At 59.4% G+C, this 11,805-nt stretch overlaps 1 protein-coding gene across 1 annotated transcript; it reads left to right on the forward strand.

Moving 5' to 3' along the window:
* The first annotated feature begins 789 nt into the window (after positions 1 to 789).
* Positions 790 to 8,062, forward strand: LOC125354579 (angiotensin II receptor associated protein). The gene is made up of 5 exons (XM_048350243.1): positions 790 to 927; positions 4,899 to 4,933; positions 5,912 to 6,017; positions 6,547 to 6,742; positions 7,444 to 8,062. The coding sequence occupies exons 1-5, from the start codon at positions 901 to 903 to the stop codon at positions 7,560 to 7,562; spliced, it is 483 nt and encodes a 160-aa protein (XP_048206200.1). The 5' UTR covers positions 790 to 900; the 3' UTR covers positions 7,563 to 8,062.
* Positions 8,063 to 11,805: the final 3,743 nt, after the last annotated feature.

Here is an 11,805-nt window from a genome sequence, read left to right on the forward strand (position 1 = left end):
AGAGCCATGTTCCTGGCTTGGCCAGGGTGTGGTGAAGTGACAAAGCGCCTTTTGAGACAAGGTCTTACTGTGTTGCTCAGACTGTCTTGGAACTCCTATTGCAGCGTCTGGAATGGCTGGGATTACAAGCACTGAGGAGTCCTCTTCTGAGCTATGGCCTTGGCCTTCCGACTCCCCGTCCTTGCTCAGCCTACATAACCAAGTTTAGCAAGAAGTCTGCTAAATTTGGCAGGAATCCCCATTGCCTGGGTGTCTTCTTTTGGCTATAAATCCTCCCATTGCCTTGATTGGAATTGAACTCTAGCTCTGTCCCTTCCTTCAATTCTATCTGGAATAGTTTCCTTACTGCATTAACAAATGCCAGCTTGTTAATTTATTTAACCAACTCTGGCAGGCCTCCAATTCACAATCCTCCTGGCCCAGCCTCCCCTGCTCCCACCACAGTGCTGGGATGACAGGCGTGGGCCACCAAGGCGAGGCTTCATTTCTCTCTTGCTCAGGCGGATCCTCGGGGCTCTGGGCTTGCGGGCAGTCCCAGGGCGGTCCCGCCAGGCAGGACACTGCCCGCGTCCAGGGAGACGGAAATCCTGAGCTCCGTGAGGGCCGGGACGAGGTCGGGAGTCTGGGGTCTGGGGTTCGGGGCCGGGGCGGCGAAGCCAGGGGCCGGGCACCCAGGCGCGGGGCAGGGAGCCTCCCGGAAGGCGCGAGCCGCAGGACGCCGTCTCCTAGCAACCGGCGGCGACGGTCACGCGCGCGCGCGCGGCGCCTCACGTGGCCCGGGGCCGAGCTGGGATTGGAGGAGACGCCACGGGAGGGGCGGGGCCTGGCAAGTTTGTGCCCCGAGTTGGGAGCCCAGGAGCCCCCGCGGCCGTGGCGCAGGTGCCCTCCGCCGGGGTCGGGATGGAGCTGCCGGCTGTGAACCTGAAGGTGGCCGCGGCGGGCGGGCGGGCGGGCGGCCGGTGGGGCGGCTGGCGGGCGGCCGGTGGGGCGGGGCGGGGCGGGGCTCCTCGGCCGGCGGGGCGGGCGGGGAGCGGGGAGCGGGGCGGGGAGGAGGCCCCGGGGGTTCCGCGCCGGTCTGGCAGCGGGGCCGCCGGAGCCTCCGCCCGGACACGCGGGTCTCGCGTGCGCAGGTCCGCGTCCTGCGCGCCCAGAGTCTCCCGGGCGCAGGGCGGGGCGCGCGCGGGGGTGGCGGGGACCAGGGCCGGACCCTCCGGGTGGGGAGGACCCCGGGGGTCCCCGCGGCCCCCCGCACGTGCCTGCTCCCACGGAGGAAGTCAGACGCCCCTGGCTCGTGGTTTCCAGAGTTTCCCAACGCGGCGCCCGCCTGTCGCAACCGGGGCGCGCGAGCGGCCGAAGTTGCCTAAAAGTGAGCCAGCAGCGGGGCGCCTTCGCTCCCCGAGCTCGGTCGGCCCGGGGCGCCGTCCTCCCCTCCCTCCCCGCCCGCCCCGTGCGCGGCCCGGGGGCGTGAACCTTGGACGACACCGGCCATTTTGGGCCTCGGTGCAGTTTCCTTTAGGACCCCAGGAGTGGGAGGACGGCGCGCCCGAGGGTGCCACTCACCCACTGCAGCCCGCGGCAGGATGGTCATCACGCGTGCTCCGGGCTGTGCTGGCCCCCGGTCAGCCACCGAGGGAGACAGACTGCAGTTAAAGGATGATGGACTTGCGGGTAGCCTCGGGCCGGGGAGACGTTGCCCCGCGGGCAGCAGAGGTTTCCTGAGAGCAGTCCTCCCTCCCCGTTGCAGGCAACACGAGCCTAGTGCTTTTTTCTGCCGCTAGAAACGTGCCCAAAGTAGTTGCTAAGAAGGGCCCAGGTGAGGGGCCGAAGGAAGAGGGAGAGGGCACGTGGGATCAGTGGGAGATGAGTGTTGTTTGTTAATCACAGCTGCCATCTGGGCAAACTGACACTGTCGTTTTTCCCACCAGAGAGGCACCTTTATAGTTTTTTATTGTGCCAGTCCTGGGGCTTGAACTGAGGGCCCCAGGTTCTCGTTTGGCTTTTTGCTCAAGGCTGGCACTCTTAGCATTTGAGTCACACCTCCACCTCTGGCATTTTGCTAGTTAATTAGAGATAAGAGTCTGATGGACCTTCCTGCTGGGGCAGGCTTTGAACCACAATCCCCAGCTATCAGCCTCCTGAGTAGGGTGAAAGATGTGAGCCACCAGCACTTGTCTTAAGAGTCAACTTTCGCTTAGATCAGTAAGTTGCCAAGGTCCTCAGGGGACAAGCAGCAGGGTCAGGATGGTATTTCCTGGTGCCAGGTTAGTGAAGAATGACCTCACCTTGAGGATTTCTCATTTATTTGTGATCTGCAGTGCAGAGTGAACACGGCTTTGTGTAGTGAGCTCCTGTTGTCAAGCCTGCAGACTGAAGGCCAGCTTTTAACACTGCTCTGGGGCTGGGGAGACCACCTGAAGCCCGTGCTCCCTCCCCGAGCCCTCCCCTCCATCCCATCAGTATTGGCTGAGGGCCTGCTGTGCCGTGGGCCCCCAGAAACGTCTGCCCCAGGCCCTTTGCACCAAGGGTCCCACCCATGCTTGTCTTGAAGCAGGCCCTGAGCTGGAAGAGGGGCTTGGTGACTAGCTCAGAAAGGGCTGGTCTTGGGGTCCTAGGGTGCTGGGGCGGAACAGCATCTGGGAAGCCTGTTTCCTGGCCGGGGCCAAAAGGCCTGCGGGGTCTGAGGGCCGGCCTGGCAGGCTCTATGCTGAGTGCTCCGTGGGCCTCTCCACTGCCCTGCCCCCACCCCCACCCCCAGGGCAGACAGCAGCTCTGAGAGGTCAGGTGACTTACTGGAGGTCACACAGCCGGGATCAGATCTACAAATTCTGTGTGTCCTGCTCCAGTTAGACATTGCCAGCCCTGCCAGCTCTCCAGGGGAGCCCTGCCTGCTCTTACCTTCACCTCAGTATTCTGGGCATCTCACAGTCTCATGTAACTGGTCACCAGATGTTGGCACCGGACCATGTATGCAGGGTGCTGACATGCCAAGTCACCTGAGATCTCTGCTACACCCACTTGCTCCCCGCCTGGGTCCTCTAGGGGCAAGCAAAGGGTTTAAGTCTTGGAGGAATGGCCTCCTGGATTCTCCTGGGCACTCCCTTCTCCAGGGTAAACCTCCTGTTTCCATCTGCCTGTCCCTTGCTCTTCCAGAGAGCACAGTGGCCACAGAGACCCACATCCAAGGCCAGGCTTTGCTTCTTGAGCTGTGTGACCTTGAATGGGCATCTCCACCTCTGAGTATCTGCGTCTGCAGTAATAATAGGGTAAAAACAGCCTACTTCTTAGTGTGATAAGAGGAGGAACTGATGACTCAGGAAGTGGCCTAGCAATAGGGTGAAAAGCTCAGGCCAAATAGATATGGAGCAGGCAGGGCCTTGGCATTGGTCTGCAAAACCTGGTCTTACCTGGAAATTTGTGGTTACTGCATGAATAGGTGCAGAGACTGGCCAGGTACCTGTTGCCCTGGTGATCAAGGCCCCCTTGGGACAGATAGGTCCTGCTGACAGGAACAGAGGGGGCCAGCATCTGGGCCTTCCCATCCGCCCTGTGACCTCTGCTGCTTTGACCTTTGACCTCACCTGGTGAAGATCAGGACCACCTGGCCTGGGTGGTCTAATGAGAGTCAGGGTCTGGGGCCTTGTCCTGCTGCCCCTCAGGACCACCCAGGCTCTTTGCTTCCCTTTCTGAGAACTTGCTAGATCTACCCAGAGTAACACTTTTTTTTAGTGGCCATCTTGGGGCTTGACCTTGGGGCCTGCATGCTGTCCCTGAGCTGTTTAGCTCAAGGCAAGCACTCTCCCACTTGAGCCACAGCTCCACATCCAGTTGGTTTTTTTTTTTTTTTGGTGGTTCACTGGAAATAAGTCTCTCGGACTTTGCTGCTAGTGTAGACTTTGAACTTCGATCCTTAGATCTCAGCCTCCTGAGTAGCTAGGCTGACCACAGCCAGTCACCGGCCTCTCCTGTAGGCATCAGAAAGGACAGGGCAAGATAGTTCTACTTCCTCCTGGAGCTCTCTTAGACTTAGAGCTCTCCAGGAAAACAGGCAGGAGAGCCAACCCTGGGTGCACTTTCTGGGGAAGGCACTCCAGCTTCTTAAATATTTATGAAGCAGCAGGGACAGTGACAGGTGTCTGCAGGGTGTCACATGTCTGGTGTGGATGGATCTGCAGAATTTCCAGGGTGATTTTCCTCCCTTCCAGCTTGGCCTTGGGGGTCACGGGCCCTTCCAGATGGAGGTAGGAGTCTCCCACAGTTAATTCCGGGACCTGCCAAAGGTGGATGATGGTCAGCTGCCTGCTGAACCTCAGCTTTGTTCCACCCATCCTCCTGCCCCCATAATAAGCAGGACCTGCAGGCCTGTGTGAGGCCCCGAGTTCCATCTCCAGCACCAAACAATAATAAGTAAATAAATATCCGCCAGGACTCTCAGGGCCACCTGTCCTAGAACCAGCATGTGTGCAGTTGAGGTGTGGGAGGTCAGAGCCTTCGGAACTGGAAGTGGCTTGTTTGTAAAACAGCCCCAAATGGGAAGGGTCTGAGTGCTCACACCTGCAATCCTACCTGGGAGAATGGAGGTTCAAAGCCAACCCCCAGCAGAAAAGTTCCTGAGACTCCATCTCCTCTATGGCCAGCCAAAAGCGGGACTTGGCCCACGGCCCCCCAGCCCCAGGGTCCCCAGAAGTACCCATCATCTGAGCCTTGCTCCATCCTCTTACTCCAGTGCCCCCTGGAGGAGCCTCCTGCTGGCAGGTGGAGGCGCCAGGCTCCGGCTCCCTGGCAGCCTCCGGGCCCCTGGCCGTAGCCTGCATTTGCTTGAGAGACTCATGAAGCCCTTGTAGGCTCTGTTTCTGGCCGCCATGTCACACTCATTCACATCTCCCTGCTCTGCACCACAGGTGATTCTCCTGGTTCACTGGCTGCTGACCACCTGGTGAGTGACAGCAACTCAGGGGCTCCGTGAGTCTCTCCCTCCCCTCCCCTCCTTCCCCCCCCCCCCATGCCCTGGTCCTGCCCCAAGGTGGGCCCCAGCAGACATCTTGTCCTTCGCTCTTGCTTTCTGCTGCGTCTCCAGAGTTTCTGGGGAGGATTTCTTTGCTAACCATCGAGCCTGTGCGTTTTGCCAACTTGAAAGCGCTGCGCACAGCTGCGCACGCATACAGCTGAGTGAGAGCAGGTGGAATGCAGGTTGGGCGTGAGTGACCCTGCTTGCTTTCTAAGCCAGCTCTTTGGGGTGTCTCCTGAGGCTGTGCGAGCCCCACGTGTGCTCTGAAGACACCTGCTTTACTCACATTTTCTGCCTGTTATGCTTTGTAAATATTATTTAAACTTAGGAAATAGCCGGGCATCTGTGGCTCACGCCTGTAATCCTAGCTATTGGGGAATCCTAGCTACTTGAGGATTCTGGGTGGAAGGCCAGCCCAAGAAGACAAATCCAAAAGATATTTTTATTCCCCCCCCCCCTTTTTTATTGGAAACTCGGGGCCTTGCACTCTTGCTTAAGTTTTTCTGCTCTAGGCTGGTGCTCTACCACTATAGCTACAGCCCTACTTCCAGCTTCTTGGTAATTAATTGGAGATGAGTCTTATGGACTTTCCTGAGTAGCGTATTACCTTGGTCCTCAATTCTTAGCCTCCTGACCAGCTAGGATGACAGGTATGAGCCCCTGGCACCCAAGAGATTATCTTCAATTAACCTGTAAAAAGCCTGAAGCGGTGTAGCACCAGCCTTGAGCAGAAAAATCTAAGTAAGACTACAAGGCCCTGCACTTAAGCCCTAGTAGAGGGCGCTAGTTAGGTGGATGGATGGACAGATGGGTGATTAATGTGATTTATCGGCCTGAGCCCATGGAGAGGGAGACCTGTGGTCAGCTAGATGGCCTCCTGTCTGATGGAGTCGCATCTCCCTGCAGGGGCTGCATCGTGTTCTCCGGCCCGTATGCCTGGGCCAACTTCACCATCCTAGCCCTGGGGGTGTGGGCTGTGGCCCAGCGGGATTCCATCGATGCCATAGGCATGGTGAGTGAGGAGCTGGCTCTGGGCAGGGGCGGCAGGGGCCGCTGTGGTCCCCGCCTGCCCTCCCAAACCTTGCTTCTAAAGCCTGGCCCACACGTAAGCCTCTGCAACTTCCCAAGCTGAGCCTGTTGCCCGGCTCGCCTGGCTCCCGGTCCAAATCGCCTTCCCTAAGCCGGGCATGGGGTGAGGGCCCGACACTGCCCCCAGGATTGCCCATTCCCCAGGGCAGCCCGATCCGCCTCAGGGCCTGCCTCTGGAGGGATGCAGCTGGGAGAAGGGACCGAGACAGGGCTCTTCTCGCCCAGGGGCCCTTCCTTTCTTGGAGGTTCCGGAGCCAAGTCTTGGGCCCTGTGTTGCCCTTGGCGGGAGGGGGCTCCGGTGGAATGCAGGCCCGGCTGAGCCCTCCGGCGCCCATCAGGAGGCCCATCCACCATCTTGCTGCTTGCTGGGAATGCTAAGGCCTCAGGAGGGGAAGAGCCCTGGACGGGACGAGGCGTCCATGCGCATGAGCTGCTGCTGGTGTTTCTTGCAGTTTCTGGGAGGTTTGCTGACTACCATTTTCCTGGACATCATCCACATCAGCATCTTCTACCCGCAGACCGTCCTCTCGGACACTGGCCGCTTCAGCGCGGGCATGGCCATCCTCAGCCTGCTGCTCAAGCCCTTCTCGTGCTGCCTGGTCTACCACATGCACCGTGAGCGCGGGGGCGTGCTCCCCTTCCAGAGCGGTGAGCTCCCCCCCGCCCAGCCGGCTGCGGCACACTGTGGCGCATCACAGAGCACAGACGTGGACAGGGTGGGGTCCCCCAGCCCACGCCCTGCAGGCAGCTGTGGGGGCAGCTCCTCCCGCCTTGCACCTGCCCAGCTCTCCTGCCGCCCCCGCCACCGCTGCCAGTTGTCCTGACGTTGGCCGCCCACTGGGGCAGTACTGGGCAAGGAGTGGCCTGTGGCCACCCCCCCCCACCCCCCGACTGACCTCAGTACCCCTTGACCTGTCTGTCCTGTGTTGAGGAGAACCAGGGACAGTCTGATCATAAGACAACTAGGAAACTGAGGCCTACCGCCCTTGAGACTGGCTCAGATACGCAGAGGGGATGCAAAGTGGGGTGTGGGGTTCTCGGAGCCTTTTGCTCTGCCCTGCACCCCAAGCCTTACTCTCTGGGAACAGTAACTGTGCTGGGCTGTGGGGCTTCTTGGTACAGAGCCCTCATTCTGGGAGGGGAGCAGAAGAGAAGTCTGTGGCACTGGGCTGTGTGTCTGGGCATCAGGAGGCCCAGACAGGCCTGGGGTGGGAGTGGGCCTGGGGTGGGGGTGGGTCTGGGGTGGGGGTGGGTCTGGGGTGGGGGTGGGTCTGGGGTGGGGGTGGGACTTGGGTGGTCCTCAGCAGTCTTCACTCTCCCTTTTCCCTCCCTACCTCCTTGCCCACCAGATGGCCTTGGGCCTTCTCTGGAGCGTAGTGCCTACCAGACGATTGACTCCACCGAAGTGCCAGCAGATCCCTTTGCAGGCCTAGAGGGCAGAGGCCAAGCCGCCCCCCGAGGGTACTGAAGCCTCCCTGGGCCCGGCCTGGCCCCAGCTGTGTCACCTTTGGAGGCTCCTCACCTCCTCTTCTTGCACCTGAGGTGGACTGCCCACCCCCCCTCTCCAACTGCCTGGATCATGTGCTGCAAGAGGCCCGGAGTCCCCCCACCCCTCTTCCCTTCGTGGGACCCCACTGTCACCAGAGTAGAACTACAGCCTCTCTCTCCACCTCCCACTCCCTAGCTGCACTGTGTCGGCCCTGGCCAAGTCGTGCCTGAGCAAGGTCGGGTCAGGCCTCGAAGGGTCAGGGATGACCCCACCCCCACATCGCCCCACCGCAGACCTCCCCCAGGCTACGGGACCCCTCTGCTGGAGCCCACCCAGCATGGGGACGAGGCCCCTCTGCCCGGTTGCTTGGTGCCTGGGGACCGAGGCCTGGAGGGAGGAGGTGTCTGCCATCTCCAAGGCCCCCCACAGCCCGCAGCTGCCCCCTCTCAGAGCCCTGGATTAAACTCAGGCGATCTGTGGCTGAGCCACGTCTCCTCTCCCAGCGGGGCCCACCTGGCCATTCCTGCATGGTTTCTCTGAACCCTGAGTGGAGCCTGGACTGTCACCAGAGAAAGGGGGGGCCCTCGCTGGGCCTGCTGGGGGACACTGTGCTCTGGTCAACGTGGCTCCAGGCCAGATGACCTGGGCGTTGCACTGAAACCTGCTCTGCCACTTAGCTGTATGCCTTCACAGTCTTCTAGAAAGGGCAGCGGCCCCTCAGAGCCGGTTGTGAAGTTCAGTGCCAAGCGTCAGGGGCCCTGAGTGGCGCAGCTGTTGCTGGAGTCCTCGGGAGCTGGAATGTGGAGGCCGCCTCTCTTGCAACGTCCATGTTCAGGCCACAGAGCTCCTGGGACCCCAGGGTCCAGGTCTTTAACTGGACTGTGCTGGCTTTTCTGTCCTCTCACCCCAGAGGCCCAGCCGTGTGTGTGTGTGTGTGTGTGTGTGTGTGTGTGTGTGAGAGAGAGAGAGAGAGAGAGAGAGAGAGAGAGAGAGAGAGATCTGAAGCTTACTCACAAGGTACACAGGCCACTCTGGATGGGTCAGGGAGACCCAGGGAGGTCAAGTGGCCAAAGTTGAGAAAAACAGAACATCCTGGCTGTCAGGAAGTTACATGGCCCCACCCATTTGTGATGTGAACCCTGGAGCAGCTACAGTAATAAGCAGACCTGTGGATGTGAATGCAGCTGCCTACTCCCAAGTGGACAAAGAAGGTTCTGGAGAAGATTCACGATCTAGAACCTCAGCCATGCCCAGGAGCCCGGGTGGGGGTGGGGGTGAGGGTGGTGCACCAATGCATTAAAGCAGGAGCCAGAGAGACAGGGTGGAGTTCATGATTTCAGTGGCCTTGGGGGATATGGGGGGCATGGGCACAAGCTGAGGTCCCTTCGGTTTTGATGGCTCCTGGTCTGTTGGATACGACCAGTGCTGTTGCGAATAGATCAGACTTGAAGAGGAAACATAGGAGTGCAGAGGGCAGGTCCCTGAGCCCATGCCAGGCAGTGGACTGTGGAGACAGCCCCTTGAGGCTTGGTCCCCCACTCTGGCTCTGCGGCCCGAGCATAGAAGGGCTCTGTCTCTGGAAGATTCCCCCAGAAGCCGACCCAGGAGAGAGGCAGAAGCTCGGCCTGTCAGTCAGTGGCCAAGGGCTGCCCTGGGTGGCTTAAACTACAGAAACGGTGTCGGGAGAGGGCTGCCCTCCCTGCATCAGCCCCCCACAAAGCGACCCCGATGAAATGCTGGGGTGGCAGCGGAGGTGGAACGCCGCTAACTCTAGGAGGTTTCCTGTGGCCAGAGAGGCCTGGCCAGGCCAGGGGCGGCGCTGGGGAGCTGGGGGCCTGCGCGGGGCGGGGCCTGCGCGGGGGCGGGGGCGGGGCCGAGGGCCGAACGTCGTTAGCCGTCTGCGGCCTGGAAGTCGGGACAGGAAAGTAGCCTCCTGATCCTTGGGAGGGAAGAGGAGGGCGGCTTCTTCCCTAGGTGGGCAGGGAGGGGATGACCTGCAGCGGGCCAGGTAGAGGAAGGGGCGGTCAGGGAGAAGTGGAGAGAGGAGCCCCGGCCAGGGCTGAGCCCTGCAGTCAGCCCGGCGGGCGGTCAGCCTGGTTGTGGACCTGCTAAGCTCCGGCATGCTCTTCATTGGTGCCAATCAATACTCAGGCTTGAGGCTCAGGGCCCGGGCACCGCCCTTTGTCCCGTTCCTCCACCACGCTGGTGCTCTACCACTTGAGCCACGACTCCACTTCTGATACTATTGCTGGTTAATTAGAAGTGAGTCTAGCCAGGTGCCGGTGGCTACTCAGGAGGCTGAGAGCTGAGGATCCTGGCTCAAAGCCAGAAAGTCTGTGAAACTCTTATCTCCCAGAAACTATTCAGAAAAGGCCGGAAGTGGCACTGTGGCTCAACCCAGGCCCTGAGTTCAAATTCCAGGACAGGCAAAAGAAAACAAAAGTGAGTCTCATGGACTTTCCTGTGCTGGCTGGCTGGCTTCAATCCATGATCCTCAGATCTCAGCCTCCTGAGCAGCCAGGATTACAGGTGTGAGTCATAGTGCCCAGCTAACATTCTCATTTCTAAAACAGGGAACCTACCTCTTAGTCCTGTGGTGTGGGTTGAGTGGCAGGACACCCGCTGAGGCCTTGGCTGGTGCCTAGTATGGGTCATTCATTTAACACTGGTTTATGAAACTATGATACACTCAGGGCTATTCTACATACTCCAAAGACAGCAGGGAAATGGGACAAAAAAGCCTGTGTTTGTGTGGGTCTTCTCACTAGAGGGGAAGAAAAGCAGTCATTCAGGACATTGGAGGAAAATAATAGGATAGGGAGCAGGAAGTGGATACAATATTACATATGGAGGGGGGTGGTAGGGGAAGGGCTCTTTGGGATATTCAAGGCAAGTTATAAAGGCATGAAGGAGGAGACAGTTCCAGGCAAGAGGAACAAGTGCAAAGGCCCTGGGGCGGAGAAACAGCTGGGCAGCTGGTGGGTTTGGAGTATGTGCCAGGAGGAAAGGTGAGGTTAGTGAAGGAAGCACATGAAGAGCATTACTGTCTCCTCCCTCAGGGCTTGGCCTTCTTAGGAACCTCATGTAGCCAGGAACTTTTGGGGTGAGGTCGAGGCAGGGAAGATCTACTTATGTGTTCATGAGCTCGCTCTGGCCACCATTGGGGAGTGCCCTGGTGGCTCACGCCTGCAATCCTAGCTACTCAGAGGCTAAGATCTGAGGATGGTGGTTTGGAGCCAGCCTGGACAGAAATGTCCATGAAAAGGGAAGGAGGGAAGAAGGAAGGAAGGAAAGAAAGAAAGGGGGCCTGAGATCTGAGGATCTCAGTTTGAAGACACCACAGGCAGAAAACGTATGAGAGACTTCAACTAAGCAGCAAAAGGCTGCTCTGGATGCATGGCTCAAGTGGTGGAGCTTCTGCTAAGCCAGTGTGTTGTCCTAAGTTCAAACCCCAGCACATCCAAAAAAGGAAGGGATGAAAAAGGAAAGGAAAATACTAGGGAAAGGGCAAAATATGTGCAACAGGAAGAAGAGACTGAGGGCCTGGAGTAGTGAGGGGCAGACCCAGGGCCGCCAGGGTGCTCTAAGGGGTGAGGACCAGGACCAGAAGAATGTGACCAGGTCACCCTGGCTTCTCCCTGCAGAGCCTGTCTTGTCCTCCCGTCTCAGTGGGCATGGAGCTGAAGGCCAGCGCTGTGTCCCTGAGCCGCCCCCCAGGCCAGCCCAGCTGGTCACAAAGGCAGGCACACTCGTGCTATGAACCAAGAGCGGTCCCCAGCCAGAAGGAGAATGCGCCCCCAAGGCCTGCGGCCACTCCAAAGCCAGGCAAGAGGCTTAGCAAGGCCCGCGCAGCCCCTTGTCAGTCTGCCAGGGTCGCAAGCGCATGTCCCAGGCGACCAGGCATGGGACTAGTTGTTGTCCGTGGCTGAGCCAGGCCCCCCTCTCCAGGCCGGGCTGGGGGAGGGGCAGGGACCCCTTGCTCAAGCCCCCTGAGATGCTAAGAAGCCATGAAGCAGGTCCACCTCGGGACAGAAGCAGCCCAAGGACCCCAATTCAACTGTGATTCATCCTACCTCTTCCTGTTCTGGCTGTGTGGCGCTGAGCGCCTTGCTTCCCTCTCTGAGCTTTAGTTGCTATCCATAAAGACAGCCACTTTTATGGCCCATGGTATTGGCCAGCCCTGGGCCTAGAGCCCCTCAGACCCCCTCAGCCCTCTGCATAC

Source organism: Perognathus longimembris, chromosome 7 (genome assembly GCF_023159225.1).
Source record: "Perognathus longimembris pacificus isolate PPM17 chromosome 7, ASM2315922v1, whole genome shotgun sequence".
In the NCBI taxonomy this organism is placed as follows: domain Eukaryota; kingdom Metazoa; phylum Chordata; class Mammalia; order Rodentia; family Heteromyidae; genus Perognathus; species Perognathus longimembris.